This window comes from Centruroides sculpturatus, unplaced genomic scaffold, assembly GCF_000671375.1.
Source record: "Centruroides sculpturatus isolate CEXI.00-Female unplaced genomic scaffold, Cexi_2.0 scaffold819, whole genome shotgun sequence".
Lineage (NCBI taxonomy): Eukaryota > Metazoa > Arthropoda > Arachnida > Scorpiones > Buthidae > Centruroides > Centruroides sculpturatus.
This window is the reverse complement of record NW_019385148.1, coordinates 375,502-395,713: the sequence shown is the minus strand read 5'-3', so window position 1 is coordinate 395,713 and position 20,212 is coordinate 375,502. Positions and strand designations below refer to the sequence as shown.

General features: G+C 27.2%; 1 protein-coding gene across 1 annotated transcript in view; it reads right to left on the bottom strand.

The window, feature by feature from the left end:
• Positions 1 to 2,223: 2,223 nt before the first annotated feature.
• The window catches only part of LOC111635444 (ubiquitin-conjugating enzyme E2 variant 1-like), a 45,692-nt gene continuing 27,703 nt past the window's right edge, over positions 2,224 to 20,212 (bottom strand). Inside the window, exons 2-4 of the mRNA XM_023380404.1 lie at positions 19,988 to 20,136; positions 19,167 to 19,292; positions 2,224 to 3,133 (exon numbers count right to left, since the gene is read on the bottom strand). Of these exons, the coding sequence (XP_023236172.1) occupies positions 2,993 to 3,133; positions 19,167 to 19,292; positions 19,988 to 20,136 (416 nt within the window). The 3' untranslated portion in view covers positions 2,224 to 2,992. The remainder of the gene's footprint in view (positions 3,134 to 19,166; positions 19,293 to 19,987; positions 20,137 to 20,212) is intronic.

The following is a 20,212-nucleotide window of genomic DNA, read 5'->3' as shown; positions in this document are numbered from 1 at the left end:
CATAAACCACGTGATCGGCAGTATCCAATCATATTTTGACCCCCCAGTTGACCATACTCTGTTTATATAGGGCTCTAGCAGGCGCCTACGAAATAAATGTTAATTGAAAAGTGTTAAGAACTGTGTTTTACTTTAGTGTTTTCCAGTCATTAACAGTGCGACCTGTTAATCAGGTGGCGCCATCTGTTAATCATATTTTATTTAAATTTTTAAAAATATTTTTAACTATCATAAAATGGCAAAAAGCTTAATTTTGAGGGTAGCGATGGGTTTTATAAAAAAATTGTAAATGCTAATAACAAGTAAAATCGTTATTAAGTCCGACCCTGTGGAGATACATATGACCCCTATTGCCTTTCCATCCCCTTGACCTTTAAATTAACCAAAATTTAATAGCATCAATCTCCCTAATAAACTTTCTTGCTAAATTTCAGAAATTTTCGACAAAAAGCACAGGAGTTTTAAGTTTCATATGCTTGCCCCATACGCTAATATCCATACATACATACAGAAAAACCTCTCGAATTCTTTTACATTTCTCGACGTTTCAAGGTCCCGAGTCCAAAAATGTAGAAAAATCTTGGTGTCATTTTTTTTGCCTCTGTTATGTATAACAGCCGGAAAGTAAAAACATTAGTTCCAGGAAATACATTTACGATGTTATACATTCGTGATAACCAAAGAATATTGGTTGACAGAAGGGAAAATGTAAATGAAGAAACCGAGGGGGAAAAAACTAACATGTTTGTTATAAAATACATATAATAATTGGTTGTAAATACGACAAAGTAAATAAATTTGTTTTACAATACTTTCAGAAAATAAGAAAAAATTATTAGAACAACATGTAAATAAAATAGCCTATATCAATTTCCTCTACAAGCTCAGACATTTAACCATACTGTACTAATATTCAAGCAAAAAGCCAACATCACACACCGTAAAAATTTAAATCATTCGTAAAAATATCAATTGTTTTAATATTCATCATATAATTTTTATATTAATTACTCTTGAATATAAAAATTATATATATAGCTATTTACATATTTTACAAAAAAATAAATTCTAAAACAGTTTTATATTAACAACAGATTATGCTTCTATGTTTTTGAGAAACTTCTAAAAAACAATCTAAAGAAATTAATTTTGTTCATATTTTGGCTTTTACATATAAAAATTTTTGTCCAATTATTATTAAAATATTTATATTTGATAAGATTAAATATAGCAAAATATTGTTAGTACATAATGAGTCTTAATTATATCCTTTATAGTAGTTATAACTTTCCCCATTTAAAATTAAAGAAAATTTGAATATGTATGATATTATTTTAAAAAATTAATGCAAGATTAATGAAAGAAATTAAGATATTTATTTACATTACAAATACAGGATTAAATTTTGTTTGGTGGGAAATTTCAAACAAATTCTCTCTTCAGTGTGAAAATTTAAATAGTTCTTAAACCATACAAAACATCATTTTTATATTTTGATCAATTTGATGTATTGAACAATTTTAAATCCACAAATAATTGAAATATAAATATGTATTATATATTTTAAGAACAAAAATTATATACATTCATTTGTTTTCTTATTTTGTTTTGAAGAAAAGTTTCTAATTTTTGTATACAGTTGTATAAACAAGTTAGAAATACTCAAAGTATAATTTTGGAAATGTCATTCAAATGCATTATATTTTTATAAATATCAAATTATCAGAAAAAAAGATATATACATATCTTTAATAAGTTATGTATAAGCACCAAATTTAAGGGTTCAACATACATTGGAAATACAAATTTCTTCAACCATCTTCAACAATTTAATGAAACATTATACATATATATATATACAGTACATATACTGTAAACAGATGGTTGAACATAAAAATCCATTAAGTAAACATAGGCAATATTAAAAATTGCATGTAAAACTTTTACCTGTAGCTTTGAGATAATAGTTAACTCGTTTCAACATCAAAGTATTTTGATATTATTATCCATCACTACACTTGATCTTTTGAAAAAAAGGAAAACAAGGAATAATGGAAAAATTATTGTCATTGATAAGAAGTTTGTCAAAAAATAAAATTATTTTTTTAAACTTCCTATGTATCAATATGGACATTTTGCAAATATTCTACACTAATTTACTTCAATATTTAAATTTTCCAGTTAGAATAAAAAAAATAATAATAATTCTAGGTTTTTCTATCATTGTAGGCTTATTTGCTATGGTGCACTGCATTTGGAAAGCAATTGGATGTAGTAGAGAACATCATTTTTTGTCTTTTTTTTTTTAGTTTTAATTTTAGACAAGAAATATACAAGAGCACATCAAAATCATTTCAAAATTTACTCTTGATAATCTAAGTCTGCATTCAGTTTCATATTTACAAGGGGAGGATATAATAAATGACTAACTGGATGAGGATCTTCAAAGAAATAATGTACAAGAGAATTATATATTATGTTGAATCAACATAAAATAAATATCTTTTATGGTAAGGATAACAATTTTACTGCAATTTATATAACCAGAACATGATAAATATCAATTAAGTTTCATATTTTTAAATCTTACAGGCTTTGTTTGTGATGATATTTAAACATATAAATTTCACAAACATACTAGATGTATATATTTATATATAAATATAAAACTTAAAATTGTTTGATAAACATTATATTCAAGATTAGATAAATATTTTTAAAAATTAAATTGTGGATGATTCAACATAATTTTAAATCTCGTGTTCACAATATTTCCATTTAATTGAAATCCTGGCATCAGTAAAAAGCATGTTATTTTATTCTCTCTTGTATTATATTATAAACTTGAAAATTTTTAATCAATACTACAGTCTAGCCCACAGCAGGTTAGTGCAAATGATATCTAGAGAGCTATACTTTCCCTTTAAAGAAACTTCTACCTCAACATTATCAAGAGCAAAATTGTCTGTAATTAAAAAAAATCAAAAGCTTTCTAAAATGTCGCTCCTTCAGGTGGTTGAGTTAACCTTTGGTTCTCCCGTAAAGTCATTAACCTACGTAATTCTTGAAGTACTGTTTTGATGGAATAATTTCTTTGCCAATGATTTAGAACTGATAAATTTTCTTGATTTATCTGAAAATACATTAATTAAATTAAATATATCTGAAAATTATTAAAAATTTTTAAAAAGTAATGAAAGTTAGTCATCATAAGCTACTTATTCATTGTCTTTTTCATATATTTACTTAGTTATTATTAGTAATACAGCTTAAAAAATAAATTATGTTTTTAAAACTACTTAGAGTAAGATAAATTAAATTACAGTAGAGCCTCGATTATACGACCCCCGATTAACCGACACCTCGGTTAACCGACCATCCTAGTCGGCAAATTTCAAATGTCTGCTAGTGATGTGGCGCTACAATATTTGGCTATGTCTTGGCTACTTTAATATTATTTTTACGTGTTTTAGCTGGCAACATCATTTGACCATGAAAGGGAGCCAGTATTTAAACGAGGCTTAATTTTCTAATTTTTAACGATACAATAGCGACGATTATTATTTTAAAAAATTTTTGTTAGGCTTAACATCGATGAAAATTCAACGCGAAGTAGGTTAATAGCGATATACTAATATACTAATTACATGGGATATAATAATATACTACACTAATAATGGATTTTTTCATACTTTTCGGTTATCCGACTTTTCAATTATCCAACCAACCCCAGTCCCCAATTGGGTCAGATAAATCGAGGCTCTACTGTACATTTAAATAAACAGTATGTGATACAGATAGGAATGAATGAAATATTAAACTAAAAAAAAACTTAAAATGAAACGTGAAACTATTATTATTTTATGACTAGAAAATTGTTTTCAAAAGTTTTCTTATTTTAAATTTTATTTCTTTCTCATTATCTTCTGAAAATGTAAGTTATAGTTTCTATAATCTACAAATTTAGTTCAATAATGTTATTAGTAGTATTTATGATGGTAAGCTTTCCTTATTTTTAGAAGGATTAAATTATACAAAAGCTTTGAACTGTAAATATGCATATGAACTGAATGATTTTAAGAAAATAGTAATGTCATATAATGACAAAAACAGAAATAACAGAAACTGAATGACATGACAGAACAGTAAATTTATCTTCACTAGAATTTAATACAGCAATAAGGTTAATGACTAATTGATGTTCAAATGATTATCAAAAATTAATTAATAAGATACAAAATACAATATAAATTCTTATCTTAAGAATTTAAATGCTATAAGGTACAAGCTATTTTGAGATTAAAATCTAAAATTTTGATACAGTCGACCCCCCTATAAGATAGAGATACGTTCCAATTTATTAGGAATCCGATTTCTTACAAGTCGTTCCAATCACAGCCCGACACGTGTCAAGTTTACGGACTACGGCTGATTGAAAGGTTTTCTTCCATAAAATTAATCGATTCTACACTAATNAATGAATAGAAAGTAGGTGATGATTATTAATGATTAGTATGATTACTAAGTTGGTTTTATAATTTTAAGATTTCACTGCCAAAAAATGAATCTATGATTATAAGAATTAAACATACGAACTGTTTAGACTTTATTAACGTTATAAATGTTAGGATTTGATTTTATGTTCAATAAATGTTGATTTTCACTAAGATTGCTTTTTTATTGATACATCTCGCCAAAAATGAACTCGATTCTAATTTTATTCTGAAAACTTTCGAAGTCCCGGGACGTCCCGGATTTTGATCGTGAGTTGTCTCGTGTCCCAGGACTTTGAGAATGTCGAGACTTCCCAAACCCTAACTGCGGGTGATATTCCCACTAAGTTTACCTTTGTCTCTGCATTGGGTAAATCAGTGATTGAGCGTATCATTTGTTCTGAATTTATTCTAGATCAGTGTAAGACATTGTCAGTATTAGATATAGATGAATCGGACCATTTCCCGATTCAGTTGAAACTAAGAGGTAATACTGAAGAATGAAATCCACAGTACAACTTCAACCAAGAACACAAATTTAATATAGGTAAAAAACAGATTTCTAATAAAATTGCAGCCCAGCATTGTGACATCATAATAAAATAACTGCTCATTGGCTGATATTTTTTCTTTAGGATAATTACTTTATAGCGTCTTTATAATTATAAACATAACTTATCTCTCTGTTGGTAATTTCAACAATCAGAAAACATTGTTCTGAGGCAGCTTTTTGTTGAGCAGATGATGGCTTTAGCCATAGAATCTGTACTAATTAAACAAAGCCAAGAAAAGCAATGCTTTTATCATCTTCAATGTGTTACTTTCCTTTTCTAAACTAGTTATAAAAACCAGTTTAGAAAGGAAAGTAACACATTGTGATTATCCTATTGATTTAAGAAATAGAAACTACCTTGTCATTGTACTTCAATTCATTTGTTACTTAAATTGTTAAACACTATATCACTTAACAGTTTGATTAACTGAATAAATCTATATAATATTTTGAAACAGTGCAAATAAAAGGAAGATGAATTAATGAGAACTAATAAATTCCAGAATAATATTTTCTCTCTGTTAATGGCTTTCTGTAATTTGATATAACAGAAAGTATCTAAATAAAGATTTATTGGAATATGTGAAAGGTAAAATTATAATAATTCTTTTATTAAAATTCTTGCTGATTCTTCATCTGTTGTTATTGAATTCTACCTATAATGATATACTTTTTATTGTAATATTTTACTATATCATATATACAATCAAACAATGTTATTATGTTATCAGTTTATGCAAAGTTCACATTAATGTGAGGTAGATTTGCAGTCCAGTGGATAAGAAATGATAGGATTTTAATGTTAACATTAAAATCCTATCATCCCTTATCCACAGGTAAATCAGTTAATACAAATTTCATTAATATAAAGTGCGAATTTTTGGTCCCTTCAATTTTATTAACAGATTTGACTATCTATACACTTTGTTTACTGTCATATGTTATACTCTTATCTTGTGTTTTTCAGCATCATTACTTTGTATGCTTTCACTATTTTTTTGCATTTTGCTTTTAATCTAAAGGTTTGTTATTGAAGAGTTCTTTCTTGTCCTTTAGGGTATTACATGTATTAATTAACAAGTACATGTTAATAAGTAAGATTTATTACTTTTATGCTGTTTATCAGATTTTTGAAAAATGAATAATTCAGCTAAAAATATTTAACAAAAACAATAAAAGCGCAAAACATTATACAGTAATATTGAGAAAATAAGAGATATTTCATAGAAGTATTATGTATTTTTGAAATTTTATGATAAACAAACTTTTCTGAAAAGAAGAAATAACTTGAATCCATTAACTAAGCAAAAATTAAAGTATCACTTTATTTTCCTCAATACAACTTTATATATTTATTGAAGTTTTAGTGAGATGAAATGAAATTTTCATCCAATAAAGAATCTTCAACTGCCTTTTAAAAAAGGCTATTTCATTTAGAATTTTGATGTTAACATGTGTTAACCAGTGTTTTCCCTGAAATGTACAGTACATACTATTTATCAGATGCTGTCCATTTAAAATTGATTTTAGAGCACAAGGATGATATTTACGATAATTATGATTATAACAGGTCCTTTTTTTGCATGTCTATATGTCATACTCGATGATTTATTATTATACTCTTTAAATTTAGTTTGTTGTGTATCATCTGCAGCTCACACTAAAAATAGATATACTCTCATTATTAAAAAGAAAATTGACATTTTTATGCTGATTTTTTGGGCTATATTTATGTTAATATTTTAAAGTTAGCTGACTAGGCTGCCACTTTTCTACCAAATGTTACAACAGGAAAATTATTTTTTTTGCTGATTATATTATCATTTATGTTTCATTTTATTTTTAGATAATTTCTTTTTTTTAAATCAACGTATAAATATATCTGGTACATTTCACTTCACATAATCTGTATCATCAAAAAAGTGCTTATGCTTGAAATATGTTACACAATGGTAAAGGTGCTTTATTTGTGACTATATAACAAAAAAAACTCTTAATATAAAAATGCAGACAAGCTAAGCAACAATGAATTTTACTGTGGTAATGAGCAGAGCACAGCAAATGATATGAAAAACACAAAAATATACCATTTATGGTACACAGCAATGCAAATGTGTTAACCCTTTATGGCCTGACGGGACTTTCTAGTCCCACTATCTTTGATATTTTTTATTTCATAGTGTATGCATTATAGCTTTCTGGGACTTACATTTTANAAAATGCCATGAATTAAAAAATAAGCAAAAAATTATTATGTTAACATTTACGCTTAGTAAAGATAGACATTTGTTATTAAAAGGAATTTAGTTTTTACTTAATAAATTCAGATTTCATTGTCATTCGGTCAAATTAGAAACAGTAAATTGAATAGTCAATAAAATGTAAGTGAAAACAATATTACTGGAACAAAATGATTGGCGATAAAAGGAGTGCTGCTGCATTTATAAGAAATTTAAAATTAGTTACACAAAAAAATTAATTAGTTACATAAAAAAATCATTATTTCAGTTAGTGTCACTGTATGACTTTTTTTTAATTTAATGTATCTATCAATATTGTTTAGGAAGAGAGACCCTTTCACATATACAAATAAAAGTTTGATATGAAACTTGCTATAATTTCTCAATTATTAACAATATATCTTTAATTATGATATCAATTGGGTATTCAATGTCAAACTTTAAGATATTAAGTTGTTGTATAGTATAAAATATGTAATTTTACTGCATTAAGTATATTTAATTATTAAAATATTATAATAAAATTTTATGTTTTATACATAACCAACAAGATTCATATGCAATTGATTGTTTACATTAGTTCTACAAAAATTTACATGTGGGCTGCTAAAGGCATACAAATGTATACAAAATATTAGTCAATGCTACATTGTAATTACAATGATGAGGGCATTCTAATTATATTGGAACCAAAAGCCCAGTCTTATCTATTATCCAACTTTCATATTATTTCTTTGTTTTATTGCTCTGATGATAATTTCAGTTGAACAGGAAATCCTGCTCTTAGGGGAAGTTCTGGACAGGAAATCAGTTCTAATTAACATAATTTGATCTTTGTTCCTATAAGTTCCATTTTCACCGATTGACTGATAACTACACTTACGTACAGATAATTATATTATCTTTATTTATGCTTCACAATATCAGTAATTTCAGCTTGTATAACATTCTACATTCTGTAACAGGATATTCTAAAGTAAGTAGTATAACATTACAATCTCTTAATGTTTAAATTAGTTTTTGATTAAAATATTGAAATGATTAGTTATTCTTTTGTCAAGAAAATTTTCAAATCTAATTCAGCATTAGCTATGCTCAAATAGAATAGTTTTAATATCTTAATTTGGTAGGTAGTTAATGAAATGAAAACCAATTACTTCTATATCTTAGTGTGTTTTATTTCTTATTTACATTTTTATAGTGTCAATCATTACATTCTTTTTAAGTTGAAAATGTTACTCAGTTAAAGTATTTATATTACATACCTATCTACATAGTATTGAGAACCAGCATCCTTTATGATTGAGTTTGTTTTAATTCTAAGATTTTAAACTTTGACTGTTGAGTTCTGACTGCCAAACCAGCACTTGTTTTTGTAATACAAGAGACGATATCTGGAGAAGGGAGTTGCTCAATGTAATGTTAGGTCTAACTGTTGCTGCTATTTGCCACATATTTTTAATCTGATGTTAGTAGTTGTCTTAGCAAGATGTAGTTTTATAATCTTTCTCTGTATTCTTTTTATTAAACTTTTTTATGTTTAAAACAACCATGGAATCTTTTACATACATACAATATATTTTATGTTGTTACCATTTAAGTGGTTTCTAAGAAACTTGATTAAGGTGATTAAGGAATTTAAAAAACTGTGGACAGTGTTCTGATTTCTTTTTGGTTAAATGTAAAAAAAATTGAGATTTAATTGCAGAAAATATTGTTTGAACTATATATTTATATCATCACATTGAAATGACCAACAAAAAAATTGTGACAATTCATAAATTTTAAAGCAATGCCTATTATACAGTATATATATAAATCATATCCTGAAGAGAATTTTTATTGGACCATCTTAAACTTTAATATAAATCTTATTTTTGAATTTTACTGTTGTATAAAGCAATGCCTATTATACAGTATATATATAAATCATATCCTGAAGAGAATTTTTATTGGACCATCTTAAACTTTAATTTAAATCTTATTTTTGAATTTTTTTAAATAAACGTATATGTGAATAGTAAAGGTTAAAGATAATATGGACAGTAATAATGATTATTTTAACAATCAATCTGACAGAACTTTTATTGTTACAGAAAATGGAAAGTAATAAATTCTATTGATGTAATTTTACTGCTTTATGTTGCATTATACCAGAAAAATGACCTAATTTTTTATGAGCACAAATAATTAATAACATAAAAATGCTCCAATTCTTTTATCAATCAGGAGACTTCATATTACATTTATGATTCAATAAAATGAATAAAAAATACTAAGTTTACAGTTTTTTTATCCTCTCCTAATAATGGCAAATATTCTCAAAATTTATATTTATTGACTTTGTAGATAACTGTGCAAAAGATATTACACCTGTAAAAAATACTCAAGTATTAAAGAATTTATTTTTATTGTGTTAAATTATCATACAGTTAATTAAAAGAATTTGAACAAAATTGAAAAACAGAAATTTCTGAAATCATAAAAGTGTTATTTTACTAATAAGACAAATGCAAATAAAAAGTTAAAGAATAAAGTGCATTTCATTACTTCTTTGTCAGAGATAAATAAAATACTGAAAAATAAGTACAGTAGAGCATCGATTATCCGACTCAATTGGGGACTGACGTTGGTTGGATAACTGAAAAAATGGATAACCAAAACGTATGAAAAAATACGCTAGTATAGTATATTAGTATATCCCATGTAATTAGTATATTAGTATATCACTATTAACCTACTTCGTGTTGAATTTTCATCAATGTTAAGCCTAACAAAACATTTTAAAAAATAATAATCGTTGCTACTGTATCGTTAAAAATTATTTTTAAATTATTTTATTGCTCACAAAACAAACAACCACTCAAAATTAGAAAATTAAGCCTCGTTTAAATACTGGTCTCCCTTTCATGGTTACCAGCCAGTGTTACCAGCTAAAACACACAAAAATTTAATAAAAATAATATTAAAGTAGCCAAGACATAGACAAATATTGTAGCGCCACATCACTAGCGGACATTTGAATTTGCCGACTAGAACGCGGTCAGTTAACTGATGTGATGATTGATCGGGGGTCGAATAATCAATGCTCTACTGTATACCAAATAATTTTTATAATTATGAAACAAAAAAATATCAAATTTATAATCTGAACTTTTATAACTGTTCTATGTAGGGAGTGTGAGCTGCTCGTTTGGAGTGCAAGTGAACTTTTGAAAAGAGTTACAATCTAGTAAGATAATATATGAAAACAAAATACAACAAAGAAAAATGACTCATGCAAAGAAATGGATATTTGTTAACAGGCTAATCTTGGAATTAATTATAAAATTGCTAATAATTGCTGGTATCAAAACTAACCCAGGGCCTCTATCCTGTTCCCCACAACGAATACACCAAATGGATATGCAAAAAAAGGGAGCATGACAGACCTCCTAAGGAAAGTTCTAGGGATGAGGAAAAGAATAATCAATTAGAAGACATTTTGAGTGAGGAATATTACCAAATTGATGAAGATAGTAAGGTTTACACCAAATTAACAAGAAGCCTGAAAATTCATGATTATTTCGAACCGGTAAGTGGAACTGAATTTCAAGCTACATGCGAATCTCAATACACATTGAAATCTATTTACAAGCTTATTCAAGATAAATTTTGTCAGTTAAATATTGAAATTCAATCAATTAAATCAGAAGTAAATAATCTAAAAGAAGAGAATAAAAGTTACAAAGAGGAAATGAAGAATGTTAATCATAAGATACAAGAACTGGAAGAAATATCAAAAAACAATAATTATCTAAAAGGTATGCTAGAATTTGAAATTGACAAATTAGTAAACAAAAGTACTAATAATAATATTATCATCATTAATTACCCATTTAAAACATTAAACTATGTTCAAGAAATCAATTTATTCATTAATGAAGATTTAGGAATAAAAAAATAGTGAAATAGAAGGGCTAATTGTATTAAATAATAGTGAAAATAAATTGATTGTCAAAATGAATCAGTAAAAGTAAGAAATTTGATCCTCAGAAAATTTTGGCTTTCAAAACAGAAATTTACTGACAAGGATAAGAAAAAATTGTATTTACAGCTGATTTGTGCAGAAGATCGAGGATAAGAAGGAAAAATCTTCAGATTAAGATTAAACAGCAAAAACTGAAAGAGAATAAAATAATAGTAAGAGATGACTTCTTCATAAAGGAAAACCATATACATAAATATGATATTAAATCAGGTAAAATTATCCAAATAGACAATTTTTTAGTAACGGTTTGAGTTCAGAGTTAATGGAAGAAAGCGAACAAAGTCAAAATCCATCAGGTTCTGAGCCTGTTAAAAATAATGTGAAATATATTAACAACAATAGGAGTTTGGTAAACGGGTTAATAATGATATTAAAAATGATTCCAAAATTGTAGAAATATTATTAAAGACAGAGAGAATCCACTTATAGGTTTTTTGAACATTCAAGGATTCCAAAGAAAATTGTACAGGGACTCCGTAAAAGATTATATTAAATCTCATACTATAATTGGCTTCACGGAAACTTGGATTGTTAAACTGAATGAAAAAGACAATAAGTTCCTAGAACGTGAAAATACGCTATTATTCAGCCAAGCACAAAGGAAAATTAGATTTGGTCGTCCAGCTGGTAGTCTATTGATGCTGATCAAGAGTAACTTTGATAAGCTATTCAAGTACTATATAACAGATAAATTTATCCTTGTGGTGATTGAATTGAGCCACAGAATTAATATGTGTTGGAATGAACCATATTTAGGTTCATTCCAACATTAATTTACCTCTCCCCTTCTTCAGATAAAAAAGACGATTTTATACCAAGACCAAAGGACTATGAAGCAGTGGTCCAATTTTGTTAACCTATGGAAAATAGGTGGTGATTTTAACGCTCGTGTCGGTGAAATACTAGATACTGGAAAGCAAACAAAAGAATGCTAATATAATTAACAAGAGATCATCCAAAGATAGAACAGTAAATACCAAAGGACAACTCCTTTTAGATTTCACTCAGGAAAATGAGCTTTTTATACTAAATGGTAGGACTGCGGGCAGGGTTTGCATCCCGGGACGTCTTGTGTCTCGAAGTCCCGGGACATTCGGGTCAAGACTCGAGACACGCTTATCGAAATTGTATTTTCAAAAGGTTAGCCGAGTGACGCTTCCTTTGTTTTCCCTCCTGTTTACAAATAAATAACGGAGGTGGGGGTAATTTACAAGGCTGTGTGACTTTTAACCTTACTCTGTTAAATGTTTGTTAAAATATTTGCACACTGGCCACCACAGCTCAGTCGCAAAATACGGGTTTTTTTACTTCGAATTTGAATAAAACTGCACTTATTGCTTTTGCGGAAGATCTGCATTACAGACTTTTTGAAAATATCCCTCATGTCCAAACGCAAGATTTGGAAATAATGGACGCTGAACCCAGTACCAGTAGCTCTACAGTACACAACAAACCCGATGAGTCGTTTCAAAGTCAAATGGAACAGGCAATCAAAAAAATCGAAGAAAATGTATCCAAAATTTTTGCAAAAAGATCAAGAGCAGCATTAAAAAAAGGAGTTCCAGTTATTTGAAGAAACCTGAAAACGTACTGAAAGTTTGAAACTACTTTATAAAGCTTTAAACACAATAAAACCGACATCTGTTGAAAACGAGAGTGTGTTCTCCTTGTACGGAGGCATTATTACAAAAATCATAAACAGATTGTCCGAAAAACTGTAAATGTTCTGATGTTTTTATATGCCTATTTTATTAAATCAGAAAAGATGTCTAATTGCTAGTTCATTATATTATTTATATGACTAATGAATAGAAAGTAGGTGATGATTATTAATGATTAGTATGATTACTAAGTTGGTTTTATAATTTTAAGATTTCACTGCCAAAAAATGAATCTATGATTATAAGAATTAAACATACGAACTGTTTAGACTTTATTAACGTTATAAATGTTAGGATTTGATTTTATGTTCAATAAATGTTGATTTTCACTAAGATTGCTTTTTTATTGATACATCTCGCCAAAAATGAACTCGATTCTAATTTTATTCTGAAAACTTTCGAAGTCCCGGGACGTCCCGGATTTTGATCGTGAGTTGTCTCGTGTCCCAGGACTTTGAGAATGTCGAGACTTCCCAAACCCTAACTGCGGGTGATATTCCCACTAAGTTTACCTTTGTCTCTGCATTGGGTAAATCAATGATTGAGCGTATCATTTGTTCTGAATTTATTCTAGATCAGTGTAAGACATTGTCAGTATTAGATATAGATGAATTGGACCATTTCCCGATTCAGTTGAAACTAAGAGGTAACATTGAAGAATGAAATCCACAGTACAACTTCAACCAAGAACACAAATTTAATATAGGTAAAAAACAGATTTCTAATAAAGCCAAATTTACAAAAGAAATGACTAATAAAATTAACGATATATTGATTCAAGAAAGAGATAATGATCCAATTAACAATTATAATTATCTAACAACAGTATTGGATTCTTATCATTTCAAGAGAAGTTCAAGAAATAATCTAGCTAAATATAAACAATATTGGTTCGACAATAAGTGCTACTTTCACAAAATTAAAAAACAAAAGAATCTGCAAAGATTTAGAAAAGTAAACTCAGAAGAGACATTTAAGAAGTACTTAGAAAGTAAGAATATATACAATAATTTCATTAAGGCAAAAAAGAAGAAATACTATTCAGATATCAATGACAAGTTAATCAAGTCTAAAGATACAAAAGTTTTTTGGTCTATAGTTAACAGATTTCGAGTTTCCAACCCTTCATACAGAGAAACAATTTGAGTACCTTATAGCAGTTGGCTTCAACATTTTGGAACCTTTTCAGATGTATACAAGAGCAAAAGTAGTTTAAGAAATATAGATGATAATGTACCTCAAGAATTCCCCCAAGAGGAAGAGTTTAAAATAAAAGAGGTACATTATTGCATCAAAAATCTAAAAGAAAATACAGCTCCTGGGGCTGATTCAATTCCTAATTATATAATTAAAGATTTTCCTATAGAAATAGCTAATTATCTGTCAAGAAAATTTAATGGTTTCTATAATTGTGGAGTTATCCAAAAGTATGGAATGAGGTAATATTTGTTATGTTATTTAAACAAGGAGATAGAAAATTATCAACTAACTATTGGCCTATTGTGTTATTATCAGGGCTACGTAAAGTTTTTACAGCCGTATTATTATCCAAATTTAATAACTGAATTGATATAAATGATTTTAGAAATGAAACTCAATACGTTTTCATCAAAAATAGAGGCACCCAACTGGCTCTCTTTGTACTTACTGCAATTATTCAGATTCAACTTTCTAAAAAAAGCAGAAGGTTTTTGCATTATTCTTAGATTTAAAAAAAGCATATGACTCTGTTAGTATTGCAGATTTACAAATTAAATTGATGCATTACCAAGCAAGTGAACATTTAATAAACATTATAGGGTTACTATTTGGTCATTATAAATCAATTATTAAACAAGAATTTATTCAATGGCCATCTTTTGATTCAAGCAGAGGATTACTACAGGGTGATCCATGGTCTCCTCACCTATTTAACTTTTACACATTTGATATTAATAAATGTTTTAAAAATGATGACGATGGGTTCATAATTGGTGATCAGGTTGTGCATTTGATTGCCTATGCAGATGATATTGTGATAATTGCGCCTACAGCCGTGGCTTTGTGCAGGAAAATTAAATTGGTGGAGATATACAGTAGAGCATCGATTATCCGACCCCCGATTAACTGTCACATCAGTTAACCAACTGTTCTAGTCAGCAAATTCAAATGTCCGCTAGTAATATGGCACTACAATATTTGGCTATGTCTTGGATACTTTAATAGTACTTTTATGTGTTTTAGCTGGCAACAGTGGCTCGACTATGAAAGAAAGCCAGTATTTAAACGAAGCTTAATTTTCTAATTTTTAACGATACAATAGCGACAATTATTATTTAAAAAAAATTTTTGTTAGGCTTAATTAACATCAACAAAAATTCAATGTGAAGCGACATGCAATGGAGAAAAATTTCAACATGGGATAGGTTAATATATTTTTTCGTACATAATCGGTTATCTGAACAACCCCAGTCCCCAATTGATTCAGAAAATTGANCACAGATGGACATTCACTTATTCTACATTTTAAAAAATTGTTAAGAAAACTGAAATTTGTTCTATTTTCTTTTGGTATTGTATTGACTCTTTTCTTGCACTTGCAGATGATACCGTAGAAGTATAAAAAATGTTAGTGAAATTATAAATTTTTCTCACTTACAGTATGTAGATTCTCTTACAGAAAAGGGTTCTTACTTTTCCAGTTCTCCCTTGTCCAGACATGATCTTCCCTACCTCAAGACAATGCAAAGTTGACAACCTTACAGGATAAAATCATTGTATCTGCCCCTTAAAATTATCATACTTCACTAAAATTATTGTACATCTATCTTAATCCTTTATACTTATGCACTTTTTCCATAGAAATATTAACAAGGTTTGCCCTATGTCAGAATCTCATGAACTTTTTATCTGCAATCCCTTCTTACAACAAAAAAATTTTTAGTCTCCATTTAGCAATGAAGTTTTTACAACTCTCCCTTATAAAATATGATGCTAAACAAACCTCTTAATGAGCATAAGCTAAACTTTATTTTTTTCATACAATTTCAACATAGCAAACATTAGCAAATTATTATTAACAATTATTTAACACATTCCTTTATATACCATACTTATTTCATATGCTACCTTAGTTTTTCCAAATTTTTGTAACTGTCTAAAATTTTTAGTCCACTCCTCAAGTGGTCATGACTCCCTATGCCAAAACAGTTTCAGTTCTAGACAGTTCACTAGATGGAAACTACAGGTACTACATTAATACATTTTATTGCATTCTGTACAAGTAGAAGCAAAATGGCATTTCAACAGAACGTTTATTTGTACGAATTTTCTTTGCACATCAATTTGAGTATTTTATTTTATCAGTTGGTCAAAGTATAGCAGTTAGTGATCTCAAAAAATATGACAAAGGTGTGCCTTATAATTGAGAATATATGGTAGTAGCCAATTTAAAAAATTTCAAAATTTACTAGCAAATAAAGACAAAAAATATCAATGAAAAGGCAATATGTATAATAAAAATAGTTATTGCAAATTGTTTTCTTCCAGGGTTATTTTCAGAATAAGGTATATTTATGAAATTATCATAATAAAACCCTATTATCAGATAGACATTATTGTACACTGTACAGATGGCAACTCTTTTTTACATACTGAATAAAAAATTTGATAAAATGGTTTTATTGACTGATTAATGTTACGTTTTTAAAGATTTATTATATTAATAAATGAAAGTTATACTTTGTCATTTTGCAAACGAAATTGGAACTAAGATTAACATATTATCATTTAGATTTATTTGTTTCATATTTTAAACATTCATAGAAATCCATTTCGTATTAATTAAAGTAAAATTCATATACAGTAGAGCATTGATTATCTGAATCAATTGGGGACTGGGGTTGTTCGGAAGATCGATGTTTCGGATAATCGATTATATACGAAAAAATATATTAATTTATCCCATCTTGACATTTTTCTCCGTTGCGTGTCTCTTCGCGTTGAATTTTCATCGATGTTAAGCCTAACGAAGACCATTGTATCGTTAAAAATTATTTTTTTATTTTGTTCGTACAAAATAAAAAAATAATTTTTAACGATACAATGGTCTTCGTTATTGTTTTTATATTTTTCAATATATTGAAAAATATAAAAACAATAAAAAATTATACTTCAGAAGTTAATTTAGTATCAAAAATGTAAAATATTTGAGTATCCCAAGACACAGCCAAAGATTGCAGTGCCACAGCACTTTGTCTTTTTAACTCCTTGATTGTAAATTTGATTGGTTATGCGGTACCAATTTGGAGCCTTAACAATTTCCAAAAAATTGATATAATTCAAAACAAATTCATATGTAGAATTTTCTCATTGGAGTACAACATACCAGGTAGTGATTTCAGATTGGAACTAAGCAGGTTTAAATTAAGTGCAATCTTAATTAATGAAGAGATTTACATTTTTGTTTAATTTAAAAAATGCTGAGAATCTATCGGTGAGATTATTAAATAAATTATATAGGAATTCTATGGTCAAAGAGCAAAGCAGAAACTGGGTAACTCAATTGTCAAAAATACTTAACCTATATGGGTTTTCTATAAAAATATTTATGAATCTACCTGAGATAAATGAGCAAGTTAGCCAACAATTAATACAAAATGTCTTAGAAATCTCCTTAGCACAGGATATAGAAGAAATACATAATAGGAAGAAACCCGAGTGGTATAAAATAATTCTAGAATACCCATACAACAACAACTATATGTTAACAAATCTAGCTTTCAATGTTAAAAGATTTTTCATATAACTCAGATTAAATAATGAATTTATAATAATCAATAATACATTCCTTGTGTTTTCCAAGAGTATCTGTCCAAGATGTCATAATATAATCTCGAAATTCAACATGTTTTGTGGTTGTAGAGATGCTAATGAGGTGGCACAGGGGTTTGACCTGCAATTTTTATCTAAATGTAACAATGAAAGAGCTATGAGGTTTTCCATGCAGCTAAGATCGATGAAATTTATAGAATATATAATTATGCTCATAAATTTATTTTATTCCAATAATAACTAATTAATTACAGCTATTAATAAACATAGGAAGGAAAATTACCCTACACTAATATCAACAATACAATAAGTTGCATGGTATAATTGGATAAATCTAAGGCAAAAAGCTTTTGAATGTAACATAGAATAGTAGTACTCAGTTTAGAATAAATAAATATATTAAAAAATTGAATATGACTGCATGATATATTAGACTATGTTGGTTCTGATATTAAAAAAATAACTGTTTGTTATCATTATTCACCCTTTGTAACAGACTATTGCCTTATTACAAATAAAAGTTGATGATGATGATAACTGTTCTATATAACTATTTTGGTTATTACTATCATTATTATAAAAAGTTTACAATTTTTTAAATAAAATCAAAATAATTATAAAAAAATTATCAAATTCCTTAATGGATTTTGTTGCTTGAAATGAAAATAAATAATTAATATAGGAAATTAAAAATTTATTGATTTGCATCATTTATTGTTGTTATTATCCAACACATTTACTAGCACAAATGAGAATTTTTTATGTTTGCTACTTTCAGTAAAGTAGTAAGCATCTTGTGTCCAATAACCTTGAAATGATTAACTTGCATGACAAAGTCTGCCACCAAGCCCTAAACCTGATGCTAAACGGCACTAAAAAAAAATAGTATAGTTCACCTAAGAAAAATTAATATAAATAAAAAATGATGCAAGTAGATATATTCTGAATTATGTGTATTAATTATTCAACCTGAGTTCAAACAGTAATATGTATTCAGAAATACACATGTTACTTTTACTTTAAATTATTTTTAAAATTTTCTAAATAAAATTAAAAATGTTTTGATAATTTGTTCTACTTCCAGGCTTCATGACAAATCAGTAATTTTTACACAAATTCCAATATAATCTTAAGTGCAGTTCGCTTATACATAATTTTTATTATAGATACAGAATAGAGAAACAATAGCCTAAATCACATTTGCTCAGAAACTAGCAATAAATTTAAATTTTTATTATATTATTATTAAATCAGAGAAAAATTTTCATTTAAAATCTATATTTTACTTTAAACATTTTTCATAGATCATTTTATACATTTTATGTTGACTTAAAACTAATAATACAAATTAGAATATACTTAAATATTTATACTTACTACTCCATTAGTTTCATTTGCACCATTTATTTTTATTTTTGAAATAAATTTAACATTAGGTGGTTCATCAGGATAATGTGGACCACAAACAATCCTTAAACTATATATTCTATTTTCATATGGTGTCTAGAAAATATTAATACATTTTTAAATCATCACTTTAATGTTTATTAATAAACTATAAATACTTGATATGAAAATAATGATTTCAGCTTTATTATAAAACAAATTCAATCAAAAAATTTTTTTATTAACTGTAAAAAAGCTTCAATTTTTTTATTTATTTTCAACATCAAACAATTGTTTTAAATTATGGAATACAAAAATAATTTTATATTTTTAATTTTTATTTTCCATTTGAAACATTTTATGTTTATAATTTTTATTGTGATAATAAAAAATTTGGATTCCTAGAGCATATCTAATGAAAATCATTCAGAAAAATAGTTATTTGTTTCCTGAATCTAAATATAATTGATCATCAATGTTGTAGAAATGATATTGATTTAAATAATTTTTTTGAAATTTAACTTGCTTATTAATTCAGAGTTGATCAATAATCATAACTCCATAGTCTGATTACTTCATTTTTACAACATACAAAACAAGACTTAAATTACTAAAATTTTTCATTCATAAATTATAAGATAAAAAATTATTAAGATTAATTAGTGAAAAAGTTTATATTTATTTAATTCAGAGAGAAATTTTTCAACAAAATTGTTAAATAAAATGCATAAAAACAATTTACATTTAAAATATTCATAATAAAATTTTGTGTGTGATTAATAATTTTGTAACAATTTAAAAATCAAACTTACTCGAGGTGGACCTATTATCATTCCAGTCCAACGTGACAATGACATATCACTATCATCTTCTAATCCCCAACTAATTGTACCATCACCAACTCCTTTTTGACCTTGCTCCAATTCTTCCAACAAACGAAAATTGCGAGGAACCACAACACCTAAATTTATAAAATGTGAAATATATTAATTAGTTTAAAACTAATATGTATTTAATATTGAATTTTACACACAATG